Source organism: Falco naumanni, chromosome 5 (genome assembly GCF_017639655.2).
Source record: "Falco naumanni isolate bFalNau1 chromosome 5, bFalNau1.pat, whole genome shotgun sequence".
NCBI classification, from domain to species: Eukaryota; Metazoa; Chordata; class Aves; order Falconiformes; family Falconidae; genus Falco; species Falco naumanni.
Window position 1 is genome coordinate 22,008,901 of NC_054058.1, and position 20,199 is coordinate 22,029,099.

Consider the following 20,199-nt stretch of genomic DNA (forward strand, 5'->3'; position numbering starts at 1 on the left):
CTTGCCTTTTGTTTTTGATGATTTTGAAAGGTTAGGCAAACAAGTGCGGATTAAGCAAAAATTCTAGGCCTACCTCTGAATCAGACTTTTTCAGTCCAAATACAAATCAAACTTCTGTTGAAACTTGAAGTTAAATTTTATTTATTTTAACCTAATATTCATTCCTTGTGCCTACACTTTTTTAGCTGATGACTGAAAACATGAAATGCCATAATGTTACTTTGACTGTCTCTGCTGCAGACTCATCTAAAAGTCCCAGTTGAAGGTGTCGCTGTGCCAGATTCTGTTTGCACAGCTACTGTGAAAGCTGCAGCTTTTGCAGTATTTCCAGTTTTGCCTTGGATATGGAAAATCTCTCGAGAAACGGGTCCTGTGCTATTCCTGGCACAACAGTGCGGTAGATCTGTCTTGAGTATGGTGGGCTTGAATCAGACCATTTCTGAGTTTTTCCTGTCCCTAATTGTTTGCCTATAATGTATGAGATCATTCTAAATTGATTATGGTTTTTGTCTGTCTGTGAAATGAAGCATGCATCTAGAGTGCTTTTCAAATCCTGATTTAAAGATCTGACTTCTTTTTCTTCTGTTGCATGTCATTTTGTGTGTTTGGAATTTGTAAAGAAATCCTGAGCAGACTGAGTACAGTTTTGAGTGGGGGTTCTTACACTGTTCTCTGTGATGCACTTCAGGTTTTGAAGTTTTGTGTTTGATTTAACGACATGATATAGGAAATAATAACATAATCATTTTCACAAAGCATTCTTCATGATTTATGAAAATCGGGTTCAGAGAACAGCATTTAAGATAATTTTGTTTCTTTGCCCTCTGGCAGATTGTTCCCTACAGATTTATCGTATTCAAATGTGAGCTTGAAATACTATGGAATTATTTAGGAATATAATGAATTACACAGGATAAATGGAGTTTTTACCAAGACGTCAGTAATGTTGTTCTTAACTTTATGGTGGTTGTTACAATTTTAGCACTCCTGAGCAGGCTCATTTGTCTATTTTCCTGTGATAGATACATGGATCATTTGGGATCTGTTTGCATAACCCTATTTATTTTCATAACAGTGCTATGAGACATTGCTGCTATTTCAGAAAGAAATGAGGCATTGAAGGGATGACTGCCTTGCCTGAGGTCAAACAGGAGAACTTGTGGGTAGAGGAGGAAATTGAAGTCGTTCCTATCAGTGCCTTTGCCAGACCCTGAACACAAGCAGGCTCAGCGTCTGGTGCTGTGCAGTTTTGCCAGTCTCCTAAGTCATCTTTGGTTTTTGAAAGACTGCTTTCAAAGTAGTCTATCTGCTGTGGTGAGCCGCAGATAAATGTTACGTACAAGGTTAGTGTATTTCTTTACAGACTAATGGCCTTCAAAGCATATCTGACCAGGGGATGTTTCTAGATTATTAGGAAGGGGTAAGGATTCCATTGAAAGAGATATTTTTTTCATTCAGTTATTCTGCAGATGGACACTTTCTCTGAGAGATGGATGCCTCGTTATCACAATTATTGTCAGAGCTGCAAAGTTTATTTTACTCTCACTCTGCCCTCTCCTAGTGACCTCTGATTCTATGCACTAGATTAGATCCTGATTTTTCTCTCAGTCCTTTTTAAGATCCAGGACCCAGGTAGTTACTTGAAAGCACTGAATTGTCTATAATGATACTTGCAGGAACACTGCAAGTTATTTCATCACCTTTGTGAGTCAGAGGCTCTAACATTGTCTTCTGGTCAGTTGAATTAGTTCCAGGAGAACCATATTTTTGCTTGTTTGGTACCTTTGTACATTTAGGAATGTTTTGCTGATCATTTATGTTTTCTGCTGTTAGTTATTGTTTATCAGAGTTTCCCGTAATGTTGGTAGTTTGGTCTGCTATTTTATTGTGAACCAATAGTGGTACTTCACCTTCCCATTTTATATGAACATCAACATTTTCCTAGGCACACTGATTTCTTCTTTCTTATTAGTATTGCTGGTGAACACAGGAAATAATCATAATATTTCCTATTTACTGTGCTTTTTATTCACTTTTTTAAATGCTCTTGAAAAAGAAATTTGAGGAAAATAACTGGGATAGAGGTGTGTATCTCAGTGGGCTTGTTCATTAAGCTCATGACAACCTATGTAAGCTGAGACAGTTATATTATCAGTGATGCGTATGAAATCCTGCAGCATGGAGAGTAAATGTAAAGCCAAATGCAGTCTTGTAGTCTTACTTTAAAAAAAACATGAGTGTCCATGGAAGTGTGACAGTTTATGTAAGAGGTATGTTTACGGTATGTAAACACCAAGACAAAAGTCACCACCTCACTTGGGAGAAATGTCCTTTGCATTTCATGGCAATCTACCATCAAAACCTTTCTTTCAAGTCTCTTTGTTTAGCAGCTCACTTAAAATATCTCTGTGGGAAGTTGTTTCCCCTCAAGCACAGCATTTGTGCTCCAAGTTAGTGTCGTATTTATCTTTTGCCAACTGGTATCTTTCCTGCAGATCGTGAAGAGTTTGATAATGAAGAGATGCAGTTGCCAGGTGTTCATTTTGCAGTGGCCAAAGAGATGTCATAATTTTTGACCAAGAGCCAGTATCTCTTCTACCTCATTTCATATCAAATGCTCTTTAAAGTTGTCATCAGACCAAGACTTTTTGATGGCTTTAAAAAAAAAAAAAAGTTGTTTCCTGTCCAATCCAACACTGATCCAATCCCAAATTATGGGATGCTATTTATTATACAAAACCATACTGAATAGTTGTCAAAGGATGATAGGAATTAAAAGACCCCAGTTTCCCCATGATTTTTTTTTTAAGAAACGGGGACTAATTCTTGCTAATACCAATTTAAATAAGTAAATTCTGTCTGTAAATTTCTCCCTCTTCCATCCTAATGTACTTCTTGCTTTCTGGCAAGATTCTAGCAAGGTGGCTTTATAAATCCAATAAAAATATAAATTCTTTACTGCCTAGAAAGACCTAGTTAGATGACTTGTAATGGGATTTTAATAGGCAGCTGTTTGACTCTGTGTAATAGCTGAGCTCATGAAAGGAAACTGGCAAAAGACCTGCTTGAAATTTGCTTTTCCAGTGTTGGATACCTCATTCTCCCTTTTGGGTGAAAACTATTAGTTGGTTCTCTCTTCTCTCTTAAAATGAGCCTCCAGAAAACATCCAAACCACAATGCTGTTGACAAAATTGAACCAGAATGCTCTGCAGCCCTCTTGGTGAACTCCTGTCACTGTACAAACAGGAATGTGGTGCTAAAATGTTCGGAAAGAGGGTAAACAGGAAGCTCGGTGTCTGTTTTAGCTTAATGAGAGCATTTCCCAGCATTAATGCTGGTTATGGTTGTACCCAATATCTCTTTAATGCTAACTATCTGCCATAGTTTGAATACACATATTCCCTTTTTTTGATGCTGAAATGTATTTGAAAATACGTTGTTCCCAGTTTTTTTACAGTGATCAGGAATTAGGGTTGATACTGTTAGCACTTCTACTCAAATATAGTATTTTACTTACATTAAAAATAGATCAGATCATACAGAATCTAGGTTTTTTACATCATGCAGCCTTAGTGTGTTGAAAAAAGAGCTTTGGGCCCTCTGGTTTTTTTTCTTTAAAAACAAAGGTTTTCTGGGAAAAAATAAGAAAAAGAAATCTAGTCCCAGCAAGCTTTTCTGATATATCCAGATTCTTAATAAGTGTGTATCATCATTGCTTCAAATAATTTGAAGGATTTGTTCCAATTTATGTGAGTTGCGTATTGCAAGTTTATTCTTAAAAGAAAAAAATACGAGGAAGAAGGAAAAACAAAATCCAGAATTGTTCACTGTTCTGATAGCTGTCAACAAATTAATGAGTACATGTGTCAGCAGTGACCTTTACCTTCTTTTCTAAGCTAGCCAACATTTCTTAAGCTAAAATTAATAAGTTCCTTTTTTAATACCTGCCATGATTTAATTCTTATTGTTCTACAGTGGCAAGTGTTCTCTGCATTCACCTTATGAGCTTCAATCCATTGTCAGTTTTTTGTTTGGGTTTTGTTTTTTATTAAACCTCTTTCTAAGTTTCTGTCTGGATAGCTGCTTTGAAAAGAGCTCATTGCTTATGTGGTGTCACATCGTATATTTTGTAGCCAGCACTCTGTTCATTATTCGAAATAAGAAAATAAGAATAAATCACTGTGTGAGTTCCTTAGTGAGTAAGAAGAGATAATTATTAGCACTGGTTTTCCTTTGTTTTAAGTTGCTGATGTATATGAAATTTCAGAGTGATGTGTGAGGCAGTTACTTTTTACCTTTCTAACAATACTATTTGATGTGATTTACTCCATTTTCCTGACAGCAATTGCTGGGAGAGCTTTCAGAGGTAACAAAATTACTCTTCTGGTATTGAAACTCAAACCTGACTCTTTTGGACTATCTAGTCGCCAAATTCCATAGCGCATGCTGGCTTTATTTGTAGCAATGAATAGAAATGATGGGATGAATTTGTGGATGTCCTCAAAAGATCTGGAGTTAAAAAAAAAGTCTTAAAAAAAGAAATGTTAAATGTGATTCAAATGTATAATTGGCTTTTGGGCACAATTCAACAAAATGTGAAGTGTATTTCAATGTGGTTTCATCTCTAAATTTAGAATTTGAGTGATGCTTCCAGTTTAATTTTTATTTTCACTCCAGCAAGTTGTTTTGATGAGGCTTGTGATTGCAGTAGAACATGGTTTTGAAACTGCATCAGTAGCATCAATTGACAGCTATGTGTAGTGTTGAGGTGTTGCTTTTTCTGTATTGTTTGTGGTGATGTGCAGTTGATGCCTTGGTTTGTAATGAATCCTCTCTACCATAAAAAAAAGCCCTGCTTTTTCCTTGCATGTTGTTCAAGAAGGTCAGGGCACACATGAAGGTAAGTTGTGGGGATAACAGTCTAGCAAATGGAATCTGTGAACAAGATTCAAAAACTATTGGACTATCATTAGAACATGTTAATATCTGAAATTTTTAAATTCAATAACAAGATTTTGGGTATCACAATTAATTATTTATGTACTATAATAACTAGTAGGACACTCTTCTTTCCACCAAAGGACAGGTTTCTTTAATACACATTATTCTGCTTGTTCTCTTCTGTATTATACATTTCACTTTTCTTGGCATTTGGCATTTGAAAAAGCATTTACTGTCTTAATATTGAAGTAGTAGAATACAGAAAAGTCAATCGTATGTTTTGGGTTTTGCTTTGGTTTTGGGTTTTTTTTTTTTAATCTCCCTATAATGCACTTCACAAGGTGGACACAAAATAATTGAGATTAATGCCCTTGAACAGCTAAATACTAAGGAAAAAAATAACCCCAAACCAAAAAGGTTTAATGGGGAATGTATTGTAAGACTATACGTTTGCTTCAGTAGCTGGCTGCTACGGTTTAAGTGAAAAAATTATCTAAGGGAAACAGAAGACTTTTTTCCTATGCTCAATTGACTGGCCATAGAAGCTGATGGGATAAATTTTCTGCTGGTGTAACACAGTGTAGCTTAGCTGTAATGGTCCCAGTTTATATTCCCTACAAAATGCCTTGTCCATTAGTTACTGAGTTGAGGATTCCGGTATAAGGGCAGTTGCTGATGTTTAATGAAAGTTTGAATGTTGTCAGGGCAGTGAGCTGCTGCTCAGATTCTAACATACAGCTCCTACAAATATTTCCTGACTTCATTTGCCATAAACCCTCTGCCTCCAAGGAAATAGGGAAAGGTATTTCAGGAAAGAGCAATGAATCTGGGGAATGTACTCATCTATTTTCATACCAAAGTAAGCAGACTTTTTATAACCAAATATGAGGCAACCCTATTGAGCAAACAAACTTTAATATTAAACTTTCAAGCTGTGTTAGTCCAAAACTGCGGAGAGGGAGCACTGTTAAAACTGTGAGATGTGGAGTTTCAACTGTTTGAAAGAAAAGGGTAGCATAGGTTGCTTACGACTTTCTGGGCTTGTCTGTCATTGGGATTGCTTTGGGGAAATACATCGTCTCCCTGTAACTGGTGCCGTTCTAAAGGCAAAGAAGAAAAGAAATCATTCCCCAAAATTGTTCTTGAGACACCTGCTAGTGGGTTATTTGCAGCAAGATGATTTACATGTTGTTAGAACGTTGTGTAAAGTGAGGGGGAAAGAAACTATAGCCCTATTCCAAGAATTGTGGGATTTGGAGTTTGAGTTTTTGTAATTGGATTATTGCACTGAGGTGGCATGTAGTGATCACACAAATAGATGAAAAGGCACAACTGAGTGGGCAGGAGGAGCAGGAACCTTTTAAATGGTGTCTGCAGTTCAAGAAACAATGTGTTATCCCAACCTCAGTGACGTTTGTAAATTAAACTATTAGTCAGGCTTAGGTGTGGCTGGATACATTCATTTTTCACTTGTTTTACATTACATCTCTAAAATACACATTTTTACACTGATAAAGTCCAGCAATTCCAAAATTTTGGAAGCTGTTTAAAAGTGCCAGGTAATAGAAGTTTGGGATTTAAAACCAATTTCATTTACAGAACTCATCTGTTTGAAAGAAAGAAGCGTGTTTCAGATGATGCCATTGCTGTGGATTTTGTGTCTGACAGAGAAGGAAATTGATGCCAAATCAAGTTTTGGCAAATTTTATAACTATATGTGGCAATTAAGGTGTGTCTGTGTAATAAATGAAATCAGTTGGTGCAAAGCATCCCAGCGTTTTCTGCAGAAACCTGAGTTTATCTGATGTCTTGTCCATGTTTTGGTGTCAAACTGGGTGTCTCTGCATCTTTTCAGAAACAAAGGATGGACTATGTTGCAAAACAACCCAGTCCAGTTCCTGCTACTCCTTCACCACCTCCAACACCTGCTCCTGTCCCTGTGGCTGTCCCCCTCCCTCCTAGTGCCCCAGCACCTATACCGGTTCCCGTGCCCAAAGCGCCAGCAGCCATCAGCCGCCAAAGCAGCACGTCTAGCGACAGTGGTGGTAGTGCAGTGCGAGACAGTCAGAAGCAGAAGCAAGTTCCTGTGGATCGTAAGTTTGTCCAAGAAGCAAGAAAAAAAAAAAAGTAGTTCTCCCATTCCTCTGTTTTGCTTAATCCTTAAATTCCTTAAAACCTTGTGTTTCAGATAAATGTTTATGAAATGTTTAGCTTTAACCCTATGTTTAAAATACACTTTTTCTATGTATGCATGTTCTGACCCTCGCTAATCACAGTGGTAAGTAGGGAGAAAACACTTCAGCGCTTGTTCCAGTCCTAAATCCTCTCCTTTTATGACTGTCTGGGATCTTCAGTCAGTGATTTTCAACACTGTAAATGTCTATGCTAATATTCTGGCTAAAGTATATTTTCCACCTGAACTCACTGCCGCATTACAATCTAAATTGCTTTTCAAATCAGTTATGCTGTTTTTACACTTCTCTCCATGGTCATCCATATTTCTAGGGCATTTGCATCAATCTGAAACCTGTATCCAAGGCTTGCAAGAAGATTTACAGGTCTGGCTGATGCATAGGAACCATGTTAAGATGCTGTTGAAGGAGACATCTTTTAATCAGGTCCCCTTAGCTTGGTCAAAGCAACAGCAACTGGCAGGTCATTGAGTAAACTTTCGTGTCCTTGTTTTAGGAGGATGAGAGAACGTACTCCATAGCCCTTTAGCTGGAAAAAGTGGTAGCCTGCATCCAACAGTGTCTGGCAGTCATGAAAAATTCTGATTAAGACCACCTTGTGGATATAAAACCTAGCTGATGCTTCTACTCTTTATCAACTGAAAAGCAGGTTAGGTTAGGAGAACTTATTTAGTCAATAATTTCTGTCCTAAATGCACTTTAAGCAATGTGATTGCTTGGCTTAAAAATAACTGAAACTTGTAGGCAAGCATTTGCTATAGCTTTTAAAATAATAGCTGTTAAAATAATGAGCCTCTTGCAGTTCAAGAGTTGACAGCATTTCCCATCCTTTGCCTCCCAGCCTTATCAGAAAAACCGTCTGAGTTTTTCATCACCCACTCTTCCATCTGAGGTGAAAACTAGCACCAAGGGCAATCCTTTCTGCAGAAGGGCTGCTTGAACCCCCTGTCCTCAGTGGATGGCAAGCATGCCTGCTGGGATAACCACACTTGGTGGAGCCTGCTTTGACATTGCCTAGTGGCAGACAAGCTCTCACCTAAGCTCTGAACTCAGGAAGGCTCTGAGATCTTTCTAATACCTTCCCCAATAGGCTGGCCGGCTGGAAATTATAAATGGAGAACAGCCTGGTAGGAGGAACAGGCTTCACTGCCATTTCCCAAAGCAGCAGTAGGGCCAGCTTCTGCCTGTGTCCTGTTTGGGGCAGTTTGTTACTTAAATCAAAACAGAAACCTGAGCAGTTATAAAAGATGCAGAAAGTGAGGATGAATGTCACACACAAATTATCATTTTATTTCCACACGAGAAGGACGTTGTGTGCTGTAGCAAGTATGTTTCACTGAATTCATGATGGCCTTCTGTATCCCTTACAGATGGAATATGTGAAGACCATCCTGGCTCCAGGTGCAGGGTGTGAGATATGAAGGGCTGGTAATAGACTAAGTGGTGACAAGTCATCTCTTGCCCTCTCAGCCTCCGCTGAGGCCTTGGGCCATGCACGAGAGCTCCCAGGAGCTGTCACTCAAGGCCAGTTAACGGGCTTTGGGTACCACAGTCCTTGCAGAATAGCTGCCTCTGGTATGGGCAGCCCTACCCGTACACCTGCTGCCCAGGTACCCACCTGAACGCTGCAGAGAACACACCACGTAGTACCTGCTTCACACTGAGGGTACCTTGTTTGTTTATGATAATGCATCTAACAACAGTAAGAATCTGTTATCTAACAGCTAAATATTTATCTTTTCATATCGTCTTGGTCTAGCTAAAATGTAAGTCTTTCAAAATCTGTGTAAATAGAAGGAAGATAGCATTTTTCTCGCTCTCTTCCTGTTTGGGAAAACAACTGGTACATGCTTTGATTACGTTGTCTAAAGGCTTTACTTATATATCACATCTCAGACCTTCACATATAACTGAACACACGTCATTTTGGCTTCTGATTCACACTCCAGGGGAAAAAAAACCTCAACACAATAGGGCCTGAATGCCTCAAATATTTTACTAGAGATTTTGTCCACTCTCAACCTGGGGCTCTTTTGTTAAAGAAAAAAGAAAATGGTTAAACACAGTTGGTTCTTATTTCTTGTGATTAACAAATAAAAAATCCTAAAAGCTTACATAAAGCTTGTTTCTATTTGTCTAACTGGCTAGAGATGTTGATCAATGCAGAGGCTTTGTGAGAATATATAAAAAAAAAAGTAGAGGAAGAAACATTTTTGCTATCTTACCATTTTTTTCGTATTGAAGTTGTGGTGTTTCCTTCTGTTGCTGTCAGTGTGATGGGGTAAAGGGAACAGCTTTTGCCATCTGAGTGCATCAGAGGAGGTGCTGTAGTTACTGTTTGTGTATCAAAGTGAGAAGGTTTAATAAAGATGACTAAAAATGTCTTGGTAAGGAAATCCTGAGAATTTTTGAGATCATTTAAAGTTGTGTGTCAAAGGATTTTTATAGCTATTCCAGAGTTACTGTGTGGAGAGTTTAATTGTGTGAAATCAGTATCTTCTCTGTGACCAAAAATAGATTTATACCCTTTTGGATTCTACCTATTCTTGTGAAATTATCCATAGAACTTTTCATGTGCATTTTAAACAATTTTCAGTGTCTTATAATTGATTTTTTGAAATGCATGAAAAGCATTTCAGTGTGTTGCCTGTTAATGACCAGCAACTGAACTAAATGTTTCAGACAAACGGGTTCTGTGGGATAGCAAATTTACAGGTTTTAAAAAAAAAAAAAAAAAAAAAAGTCTTTCCCAATTCCTGTGTCTCTGGTGAAAGCAACTCTTCTTTTTTTTTTTTTTTTTTTCCTACTCCCTTTTTTAATGGAAAGTGTGACATTGTTTCTGCTAACCTGTCACTTCAGGCTTGGAATGAATTCAAATTTCTTAAAACCCCTTCAAAAATGTGATTACCGTAATAGCTTATTAGATGTAAGGTGATACGTGTCAGCAGCAGTGAAATTTTTTTGCTTACATTCATTTGCACTAAAAAGTTGAGCTTTCAATTAAACAATGTTTGTGGAAAGTGCTGCCTTTCCACAGTGTAAGCAATATTATATTCTTCCTCATCATTTTTGTTTTCATTTTCAAACAGCAGAATTCTATTTGAAGAAAAACTGACCGTGACAATTGAATAACCCTCTGTACCCACTTTCTTCTGCAGCTTGAGTGCTGTCAGACTGATCTACACCTCTGTGCAACATCAAGCTCATCTCCTCTTTGTAGGGTCTCAGTTGAATTTGGGGTTGTTTTGGTCAGGTTTTTTCTTTTGTTTTGCAAAGAGAGGAGTGGGAATATTTAAATCTTCCCTGGGGAAAAAGAAGAATACTAATTTGGTCAGATCTAGTGCATGAGTCTTTAAACTTTTTTTTTCCATTAAGATTTGAAGAATTTCATTTTCATAAGAAATTACCTGGCTTTGATAAAGCAACCTTGAGAATAACTCCTGTGGGTCATCTCTCTCTCTAGGCAGGAAATCACAGATGGAGGAGGTGCAGGATGAACTTGTTCACCGGCTCACCATCGGCCGGAGCGCTGCCCAGAGGAAGTTCCATGTGCCACGACCAAACATCCCGGTAGTGAACATCACTTACGACTCTTCACCTGAAGATGTGAAGGCGTGGCTGCAGTCCAAAGGATTCAATCCTGTGTAAGTTTAAGGGCAAATGTAAAAAAACTTCTTAAAATTATTTTCTTGTCAATAATTAGGATGTGTTCTGCCTTTTTAAAATTAAGCTGCCTTCTGAAAATCAAGACACGTCAGCTGCACCCTTGGAAAAAAGAATTTGGTTTTACATATATAGTCACATGTATATTTATGTACATGTATATGATTTATATATACACATATATATGGTTTTAGATCTATAGAGATGTAGATATATTTAGGAAAAAAAATTCTATGTATTAGCCTCCACGAAAAGGTACTTGTTATAACAGGCATTTAATTGATTTCAAGACTCCTTTTGCATAAAGTTTTGTCTTGATTTAGTAGCCCTACCTGAGACAATGTAGGATGAAGACAACCTACTTCTCTCCCTTGGCTAGTGTATTTTTGCTTATTTCTTTTTGTTCCCTTGGTGTGATCTCAGGACTGTCAACAGCCTTGGCGTGCTGACAGGTGCTCAGCTTTTCTCCCTCAATAAAGAGGAACTGAAGACTGTTTGCCCAGAAGGGTCTAGAGTCTACAGCCAAATTACGGTACAGAAATCTGCTTTGGAGGTATGTATAACCCTTCTTACTAACCTAATGCTGGCTCACCACTTTTATACTATATATAGAAGTAAATAGCTCTTTCTCTGCAGCAGCTGTTTGTTCCTCAGTTCCCATCATGTTGATAAGGTTGATAAGCATTATTTGTACCTGAGTTATTTGGTATGAATCCTTTGAAACAGCATCCGTCAAAACACCAGATGGGCTCCCTCCCCACTTCTAAAGAGGTCCACAAAGTATTAGAAAAAAGTACATGGTAGTACTCAAGTTTTAAGACATTGTGTGCTGTAATCAGACTGTAGGAAGACAAAATGAGCCAAAAAGGGCTTTTGGGAAAATAGTAGGAGAGAGTACAATGCACTTTTTCTTGCTTCTTGCTCTTCCTGGGACAAACAAGTAGTCCTGGTACTTTTGGTGGTGATGAGTTAGTTTTGCTTTATCTTTGTAGAGGAGATTTGATTTATTAGATGTGAGAAAGTGGTAAGAGTGAGTTCACTGTTGTATCTCAAGGCCTTTCATATAAAATGCTGGGGCATCTGTACTGGTGGGTTCCCAAGTATGGGAAAACATGTTTGCATGTTTGACGCTGTGCTAGCAGGATTGCTGAGCTAAAGATAAAAATTTTGTATCTCTGTATTCATTGCTCTGTGGCGGTTTGCTTTAATTATAGCACTATTGTTCCTTAAGCAACTTAAAAGCTTGTATACAGAGTTGTGCTAGGGAGAATGCTTACCCATTTTAAACCAGGAGAATTGCAAGTGGGTCTACATCTTTTTTAAAAACTTGCTGTGGGAAGTGGAGATATGGACTTGATACTGTCTAGAGGTGAGACTAACCCAAATGAGAAGCTATATTCTTTACGTTCTGTGTAAAATAAAATCTTGAAGAAGTTTAAAATGCATTTCTATCCCCTCATGAAGCAGGGACTGCCTTGCTTGAATGATTTTAAGCTTTGACTACCAGGCATATTTTTAAAGACAAGTTTATGATGGATGTATATTTTATGATTTACCTGATCAGTGTGGTTCAGAGAGCATTGCTTTCTAACACGTTTAAAAATGCTTTATTCCCTTCTTCAAGCCCTGTTTTCCTGTGAGAGGAAAGGAGAAATATTTCACTTTTATTCTTAGGAGTATATGTCACTACAGTCGAAAGCAATCCATCGTTTTCTCATGAAGATACATGTGTATTCTCCAGCTTTTCTGGAATGTCAACAATCTTATTTCAATTTTGTTAGGCTTCTGTGTATAAGATGGAAGTGTCTTTATGGTGGAAGTCAGCTTGAAAAGCAGAGATGCACTGAATTGTAGAAGTCTGTCCTGTTTTTTCCTTTGGACTGATACTCTGCTTGCCTCTCTTAGGTCCCGTTCTGCAGGAAAATGAGCAGTTAAAACTTGTCTAATAAACACTTTACAAGTGTTAATAAAACAGGTACTGAGTGTTTAACAAGCTCATTGGCTTTTGTTAGTGAAAAGGTAATTGAAATATTTATTTGTGCTTCAGTTAAATAGCTCATGAATTTCAGAATTTATGCAATTCCTGAGTGCTTTAGCCTGTTTGCTGAATTGCCCAAAACATTAAGTTGCATCATTATAGTATTTCTAGTCACAGAGTTCAGGAAGACTGTACTTGTGTAAGAGAAGCTATAGGGATGAGTATCACAGCCAAAATGTCTGTGTGACCTAGCAAAGATGAGCTTGCACATTCCAAACAGGCCTATGTACTTACTGCTCAAACTACAAATGCTTCTAATAACAGAAGCATTTAAGCACACAAATACTTGTGCCTCTGTCAGGCCTATTTTACCATTGAATACTTAGAAGCACTTACTGGGTGACGGGTTTGACCACCATCATTGTCCTACATGATTAATCAGTGATAAATTTTCATGAAGTTCTCTGGCATCCCTCGTGTAGTTCTCGTGGTGTCATATTGCAGTACGTGGCCTGGGTGTTAAGTGCAAATAGCCAGAAACAGAGCAATTGCACACACTTTCTAGCATTACAGAACTCCGTGCATCGTCTTTGTTTATTTCCACTCGGGATCTTCCACAAGTGTTTCTGGATTCATACCGTTTCTGCAAGCTAGTGCAAGGCCTGCATCTTGGATACATTTGGATACTCCGAATACAGACAACCAGATCTTCGTCGTTGTGCAGCTGCAATTTTCTTTTTAGTGTTCTTCTACCTCAGGCAGAGGAATTCAGTGTTTTGTGATTGGAATTCCAATTGCTGCTGGAATTTAGTTATTTTACCCTTATGAGGAAAAAAAATGAATAGGTACCACACTTTCAATCCACACTAGAGTTTAAAACATCCAAGGAAGCAAGGCTCCTCCTAATGGAGTTTTGTGGCCTCTGTATATAAACATGGCCAAGTAATAGACTGCAAGTGCAAGGAAGGTGTTTGGGGCTTAACAGCTTTCTGGACCTGGGCAAGCAAAAGCAGAAAGACAACTGTGTGAGACCAGTGTGTTAAGACAGCAAAGCGCTGGCCATAGCCAGGGCCAAACACCTCCTTTCTGCCTGAGGCAGCGGTGGTGGCAAGCAGGGGCTCCTCAGGAGGAGGCAGGATGCTCTGCGCTCTTTGTGTTGATCAGAGTATCCCTCTAGGGAACTGTTTTCTGGGGCTGCTTCAGAGACCTGAAGTTCACCTTGTATGCCAAGTACAGTGTGTTGCAGCATCTTGGCTGGTCATATATATGGATTTACTTCTTCATTGCAAAGTAAAAATATTAATAGTCTCCACGCTTATGAGTGTTTATGTGTCCATTTCCTTAACTTCCATTGAGCATTTCAAGCTCTGGTGTTGAAAAGCGTTACAGAAGATGAGTAGACACACAATATGCTGAATGCCACATTTGTCATCTCCAGGTGTGATCACTTCAGGTCTGTGTTCTCGTTGTCTTTCTACCCCATCAATGGGAAGCGTGGGCACACATCGCTTCCAAAACTGAAAATGGTTTCTGTCCAATATATGTGTCAAATTGCCTGGAAGAACAGCTTATTCTCTTTGACACCTCAGTGAAAGGAATGACCCAGGCACAAAAGTGGGATTGAATGGTGGAGTTTACTGATACCTCATGATACGGTTGGTGGCTAAGCTGGGTAAATCACTAAGGCCAAGGTCTAGCAATCTTTTCCAAAAATTGTATTCCTAACAACAGCCCTAGGCTACTTAGCCATGTTGTACCCCACCTCTGAGTAGGATGTGCCTGTTGTGCTGTGTCACATGATGTATTGCAGTTGGTTTAGTTGAGCAGCATTTCAAACTCATCAGTCATGTTGTTATTGATGTTATCAGGAAGGTAAACTGTTTTAACCTCAGCTGCTCAGCCATTTTCAGAAAAATATTCCTACGTGACCTCTGATAAAGCACGTTGTCAAGTATCTGCTGATGTTTTTTATGCATGACTTCAGTAATGGGTGGCTGCTGCACTTGCTCAGTATCTGAAATCAAGTGCGCAAGGACAAGATGAATTAAGGCAAATAAAATTGCTCTCTCACCTTCAGAGAGTCAATTATAAGCCCCCTGCTTTGCCCTTCCACTCTGGGAGAAGAGACCAATGATAATTTACATAGGAGAAGCATCCTAGCCTCCTTCCCTGTGGACACCTAACCTGTCTGCTAGGTAATGGCAGGAGATGATGCATAGTAATGGATCTAACGGGATACATTTAAATAAATTTTATATAATGGGATAAATTTTCAGAATTCAGAATCAATTGAAGGATTTCTCTCTTAACAGTCTTGAAATTTGTTTTACAAATTTCAAAACCAGTTTCTGCTTCCTTATTCAGAGGCTATTTTGAAAGCTAGTTTTGAGGCTTGGAAGGTCATGTTGTAGGCAAATAACACAGCAGCAGATACAGCTCTTGCTTTATAATACTCTGGTTTTATTCAAAGTCATGCACTTTGGAAAGTTCTCCTCCAGTGGATATGTGTCCCGGCCTTGCTAATAACTTCATTTATGTTGTCAGAGCAATCTGTTTGCAGCTAGCTCAGCAGACCGTTTTTTCACCCTAAAGGTGTTGCTAATACAGTAATATGATTCAATTCTTATTCCTGTGCTCTAAGTTTGAAACCTGTGTCCCTGAACAACAGCAAATGCATGAGGGTGTATTGTGTAACGTGAGATACTAAGATTCAATCCTTACTTAGGCCTTGGCTAGGCAAATCCATGTGCATGCATGCATTTTGTGTTGGCATAAATCTGAAACCACCAAGGGTTTATGTGCTTTAGTCTCTAAATACGATTGCTATGATTTTTAAGTGCTCAAGGGTGGAATCCTAAGAAACTTGCTGAGTTTCAACACTGCTTTTACCTAAGCCGTATTTCACCTCATAATCTCCAACACTTCCAGGGGCTTCTGTGAGAATTAAAGATGCTCAGCAGTGTTCGAAGTCAGGCTGACACTTTTAATAATCTGTAGGTTCTTTTCTGGTCCATCTTTAAGAATAGTATAAATAATTACCTATTTGAAATGTTATTTAATCAGAGTCTTAGATCATTTTTAGTTCTGGAGCTGTTCGGTGAGTTTAATTTGTTCAGACGCCTGTCTTAACAAAACACTAGCAGAGGAACTTCATCCCATGTCAAAACCATAAGTAAACTCTTTTTCTTTTTTGTTTATAGGCTAACAGTGGTAGTTCAGAATTGCAAGAAATTATGAGAAGACGACAAGAAAAAATCAGTGCAGCTGCCACAGATTCAGGTGTGGAGTCCTTTGATGAAGGAAGCAGCCACTAAATGCGTTTCCTCTTTTCTGTAATTCCATTGTCCATAGCATTATACCATCCATCTTTGCTTTAGGAAGGAGTGAAGGGGAATGTCTTACTATATTGTAAATGTAACTAACCACCATAAAGAAAATTTACAGTAGTCTCCACAGAAGTACCTGCTGCTTGCTTCTCATCATTACAAATGAACGGATGAGAAATTCAAAGGAGGTTCCTGACATGGGAAGATATTGGCACGTGATTCATTTACACCCAAAGATGAGTCTTGGCTTTATGGAATTAACATAACAGATAAGCGGCAACACATCTTTGTGATTCATCTGAGGGAAGCTGAGCGAGCAATAAAAAAGCATTTGAACCCTTCAGTAATAATAAGATTTTGAATCCCTCCTCTTGCTGTAGTGTGCAATTATGTCTTTTTGACTCAGTCTTTCTTGTCATGCATTTGGCTGCAGGATGTTTACTCGAGTCGTTGATGCCAGCAATCAGAGAGGAAATGTTTAGGGAATAAACAGCAGCCCAACATAGACTGAATCTTTCTTGCATCGCTCCCAAGATGTTTTATTACTAATGATGCTGTTTATAGCAAAATAATACTCTGTACATTGATTCTATCAGTACTTCACCCTTGAACTATAATATTGGACAAGAAGGAATAACTAGCAAATAATAATGCAACTCAGCTCAAACAGGTGATCAGATCTGCTGTAGGTAGCCATGAAATAATTCACAGTAAATTTTTTTTTTTAATAAACTTGCATTTTTTTGTCTGTAACTTAACCTGTCAGAAGAACGGCGTATAATCTAGACTTCTCTGTGTGTTGATCCCCAATGTCAGTTTTTCCGTATGTAAAAAAGCTAGTGTTCCTTTATAAATGTAATCTTTTGGAAAAGTGATTCCTGGAGGCAAAAGGGGGAGAAAAGAAAACATCCCTTCCAGGAAATATTATTTTTGAAGATGCAATGATTTTTGTCACAAAATGTTCTGTTCTTTCACATGGTTGTGTGATTTTATATATAATACATGCATTATATATAATATCACTTAATTTAGACAAATTTAATCATCTAGTTTGATTACGTTTCATAGTGCCTTTCACATGAATCAGCTTAAAGTCTGCAATAAACGGTATTTCTTGTCTGTTACATAGTTGTATCTTTGTAGCTACAAAGATGGTAATGAAATAAGAAAGTGTTCTTGATTTCTGCCATTAGTTTACTCTTCCTCTGCGTACAAGGCAAAAAAGGATCCTATTCATTTTTCATAAAAAAAAAAAAAATTAAAATCTTAATAAAGGTGTTTAGTGCCATTTATTGAACATGTCCTTACAAATACTACTTCTGTGTGTTGGTTATGTGTTCATGTATATTTTTAAATTTAATATATATTCTTTATGCCTGTGAAAAGTACGTAGGTTCTACACCTGTAGTCTTATCCAGAAATGTGTCAAGAAGTGACAGATCCCAAACTGAAGACTCCAACTGCTATAGCAATCACGAAGAAATGGATCCCAGTGAAAGAAGTGATGATTCTCGATTGCTTTCACCCTATAGGAAACTCTTGAACCAGCACACCTGCATGTTAACTGCATCCATTCAATTATATACATAGCTTTAGGGGGGGAAAACTGCCTGTCTCTGCCTGTCCTATCACTAAAGGTCAATCCCAGACTTCCAAAGGCTTGATGTATTCTCTGATTCACACTTGAAATTTCCTCTTTCCTACCCTCTTTAGTAAAAGTGTCCATACCTAGCCCGAAGAACGTTCATTGTACAGCAAAGGCCCCTGTGCTGGGTAGTGAATGACTAGGAAACCAAAGGAAGATCTGAAGGTACTCTTGCAAAGATGCTTCATTACTTGTAAGTACAGGAGTAGGAAAAATTTTAAAAAGCGCTTTTATACTTGTATTTAAAATTAGAGCCATAGTCTTTTCTCATGGAAGGTGTATCTTCCATAAAAGGCATTGTGGTGATTATCTGCAGCTCTGTTCCCTTGTTAATTACCAAAATATGAAGTCAATATTCATAATCTGGAAGCTTATTCTAGCATTCAGCATATGGTTTGCCTGGAAGGTGGCATTAGTTCTGAGACTCTTCAGACTTTGTGGAGGTTGGCATGTCTTGGAGGAAGCGCCCATGTTTCATCTCTGAGAGAAAAGAGGTGGCTTCACAAGTGTTTTTTTGAAGCTGGGATTTTGTGTAGCTGTTAAGTTGTACAGAAGGAGTCAGACAAGTTTGAATGTGGTCATTGTGCTCAGAGGTGTATTTGGAGATGCTTGGGAGGAAAACAGGAAACCCACTCCATATACTTAAGGGATAAGCAGCATAATCTGAGGTTTGAGGGTTGGTTGGTTTGTTTGCTTCTGGTTTTTTTTCATAATTTTTAGATTAACTACTAATGACTTCACAACCCAGTACAACTCAAGTTGTATTTTACCCTTTAACTTTGCTGAACTAGACTTTATGATTTCTGTATTACAGTCTGTGAAATCTGAATGGCATTAAGGCAGATATTTCCCTTTTTGCTGAAATTTCCTTGATTGTTTAAAGCACTGCAGGGAGCTTCACCCCTCTGCTGCACAGTTTTTGCGTTTTCAGCTTGTTGGCAGTTATGAAAAATCAAATACAGATCTTATTTGGGGTTCTCCAAACAAAAATAAAATGTGTTCTTCAATATTTTTAGTGTCTTAAATGAAAACAGTGGTTAAATGCAGTATTCCATTCAAAATGTTTTCTTTAGGAATTGAGAAGGATTTTATTTTTTTACACTAATATTTTAGAAAGGTGTGATACATGAATAGTGTCTTTGAAAAGGAAACAAAACAGTTTTTTAAATGTCGAAAAAGCACCGTATTTGATGTGGAAAAAGGAGTCATGTTTGGTAACATAGGAACTACTTTACGATTTCGCTGTCATTGAGTTTAACTTATCAACTGGGTGGAGGCAGAGAGTTTTATCAGTGTGTATGTTCACTCAGCAGTTTTATGCTTTGTGAGTACATACCTTTTAACATCATCAAGGCACTTCTTCCCACTCATTTAGCTGGCTTGTTCCCTTGGGATGTGAAGGGGAGAGAAACCCACTGTGAAATCTCACATTTAATTCAGAAAGAACACTTCTAACCAATATTGATGCATGGAACAGTTTACTTACTTTTTAGCAATTCAAATGTAAACCAGTGCTTTGCTCAGACAAATTGTGATCTGGAATTGAGACTTTTATACATACTTCTATTGGTCCACACTGAGCTATATAAAAATTGGGTGGGAGGTGAGCTGAAAATAACTGCAGACTTCCACATTACTGACGTGTGCAGAAATCAATGGTTTATGGCGAAGTAGATGCCCAAAATGATAGGATGTTCTGAAATGTGCAGAGCTCCCAGTGACTGTGAGTGTATTCATCAGTGTTATGGAAACTGAGTTTCCCTGGAAGTGCTTTGTTGGACAGTAACATCAGTACTTTGCTAATTTACCTAAGGGAACAGACAGAAACACATGTGATGTGGATTAAGTATTTCTAATTCAGAAACCCTGTAAGTACCAGAATTTTTATTTTATTTTTATTGTGGGAAGTGAAGGCATTTTGTTTTCAGGTTTTTTAGGACATACACAGAAGCAGGCTATAGCTTGAATACCAGACCCTTGTTCAAGCAGGTATCTCCACTCATGTTTTTAGGCTTCATCTCATGCATAATATAAATGGGAACCCATGTTTCTGGCCAAGCTACCATTTCATAGGAGTCTGTTTTCTATGATGTTTTTCCTCAATTGTAAAGTCTGTGTAGTGTCTGAAATGTGAAACATGCAGCCCTGTCTAAGGATTGAGCCTGCTTCATCAAGAGTATTTGAGGGAATAAGTCTGTGCTCAGCCTCCCACCTTCACATACAAGCAACAGCATTTATGTATAGGAAGTGCAAATGAGGGAATTTGTAAGCGTGCATTGGGTTCTGTGTTTAAATATTTTACAAACATGTTTAATTTTTACCGTGGCTGCATTAATTTTTTGCTGATAAGTGCCTGTTTAACTGTCTTTGACTCTCCACTATCTTTCCCTGCCCCCCCCCCCCCCCCCCCCCCCCCCCCCAGTTTCTCTGTAGTTGCATGCTTAGGTTGCAAC

The 20,199-nt window shown here is 38.2% G+C and overlaps 1 protein-coding gene across 13 annotated transcripts in view; it reads left to right on the forward strand.

The window, feature by feature from the left end:
- EPS8 (epidermal growth factor receptor pathway substrate 8) overlaps window positions 1–17,225 on the forward strand; it is a 140,873-nt gene extending 123,648 nt beyond the window's left edge. For 11 of the 13 annotated variants that reach the window (XM_040594601.1, XM_040594600.1, XM_040594603.1 and 8 more), the window contains 5 exons: window positions 6,798–7,035; window positions 10,598–10,778; window positions 11,221–11,350; window positions 15,976–16,054; window positions 16,535–17,225. In XM_040594601.1, the coding sequence (XP_040450535.1) occupies window positions 6,798–7,035; window positions 10,598–10,778; window positions 11,221–11,350; window positions 15,976–16,054; window positions 16,535–16,590 (684 nt within the window). In that variant the 3' untranslated portion in view covers window positions 16,591–17,225. Of the gene's footprint in view, window positions 1–6,797; window positions 7,036–10,597; window positions 10,779–11,220; window positions 11,351–15,975 lie in introns of all 13 variants that reach the window. The other 2 variants (XM_040594608.1, XM_040594610.1) reach the window with 1 other exon arrangement.
- The last annotated feature ends 2,974 nt before the right edge of the window (window positions 17,226–20,199 follow it).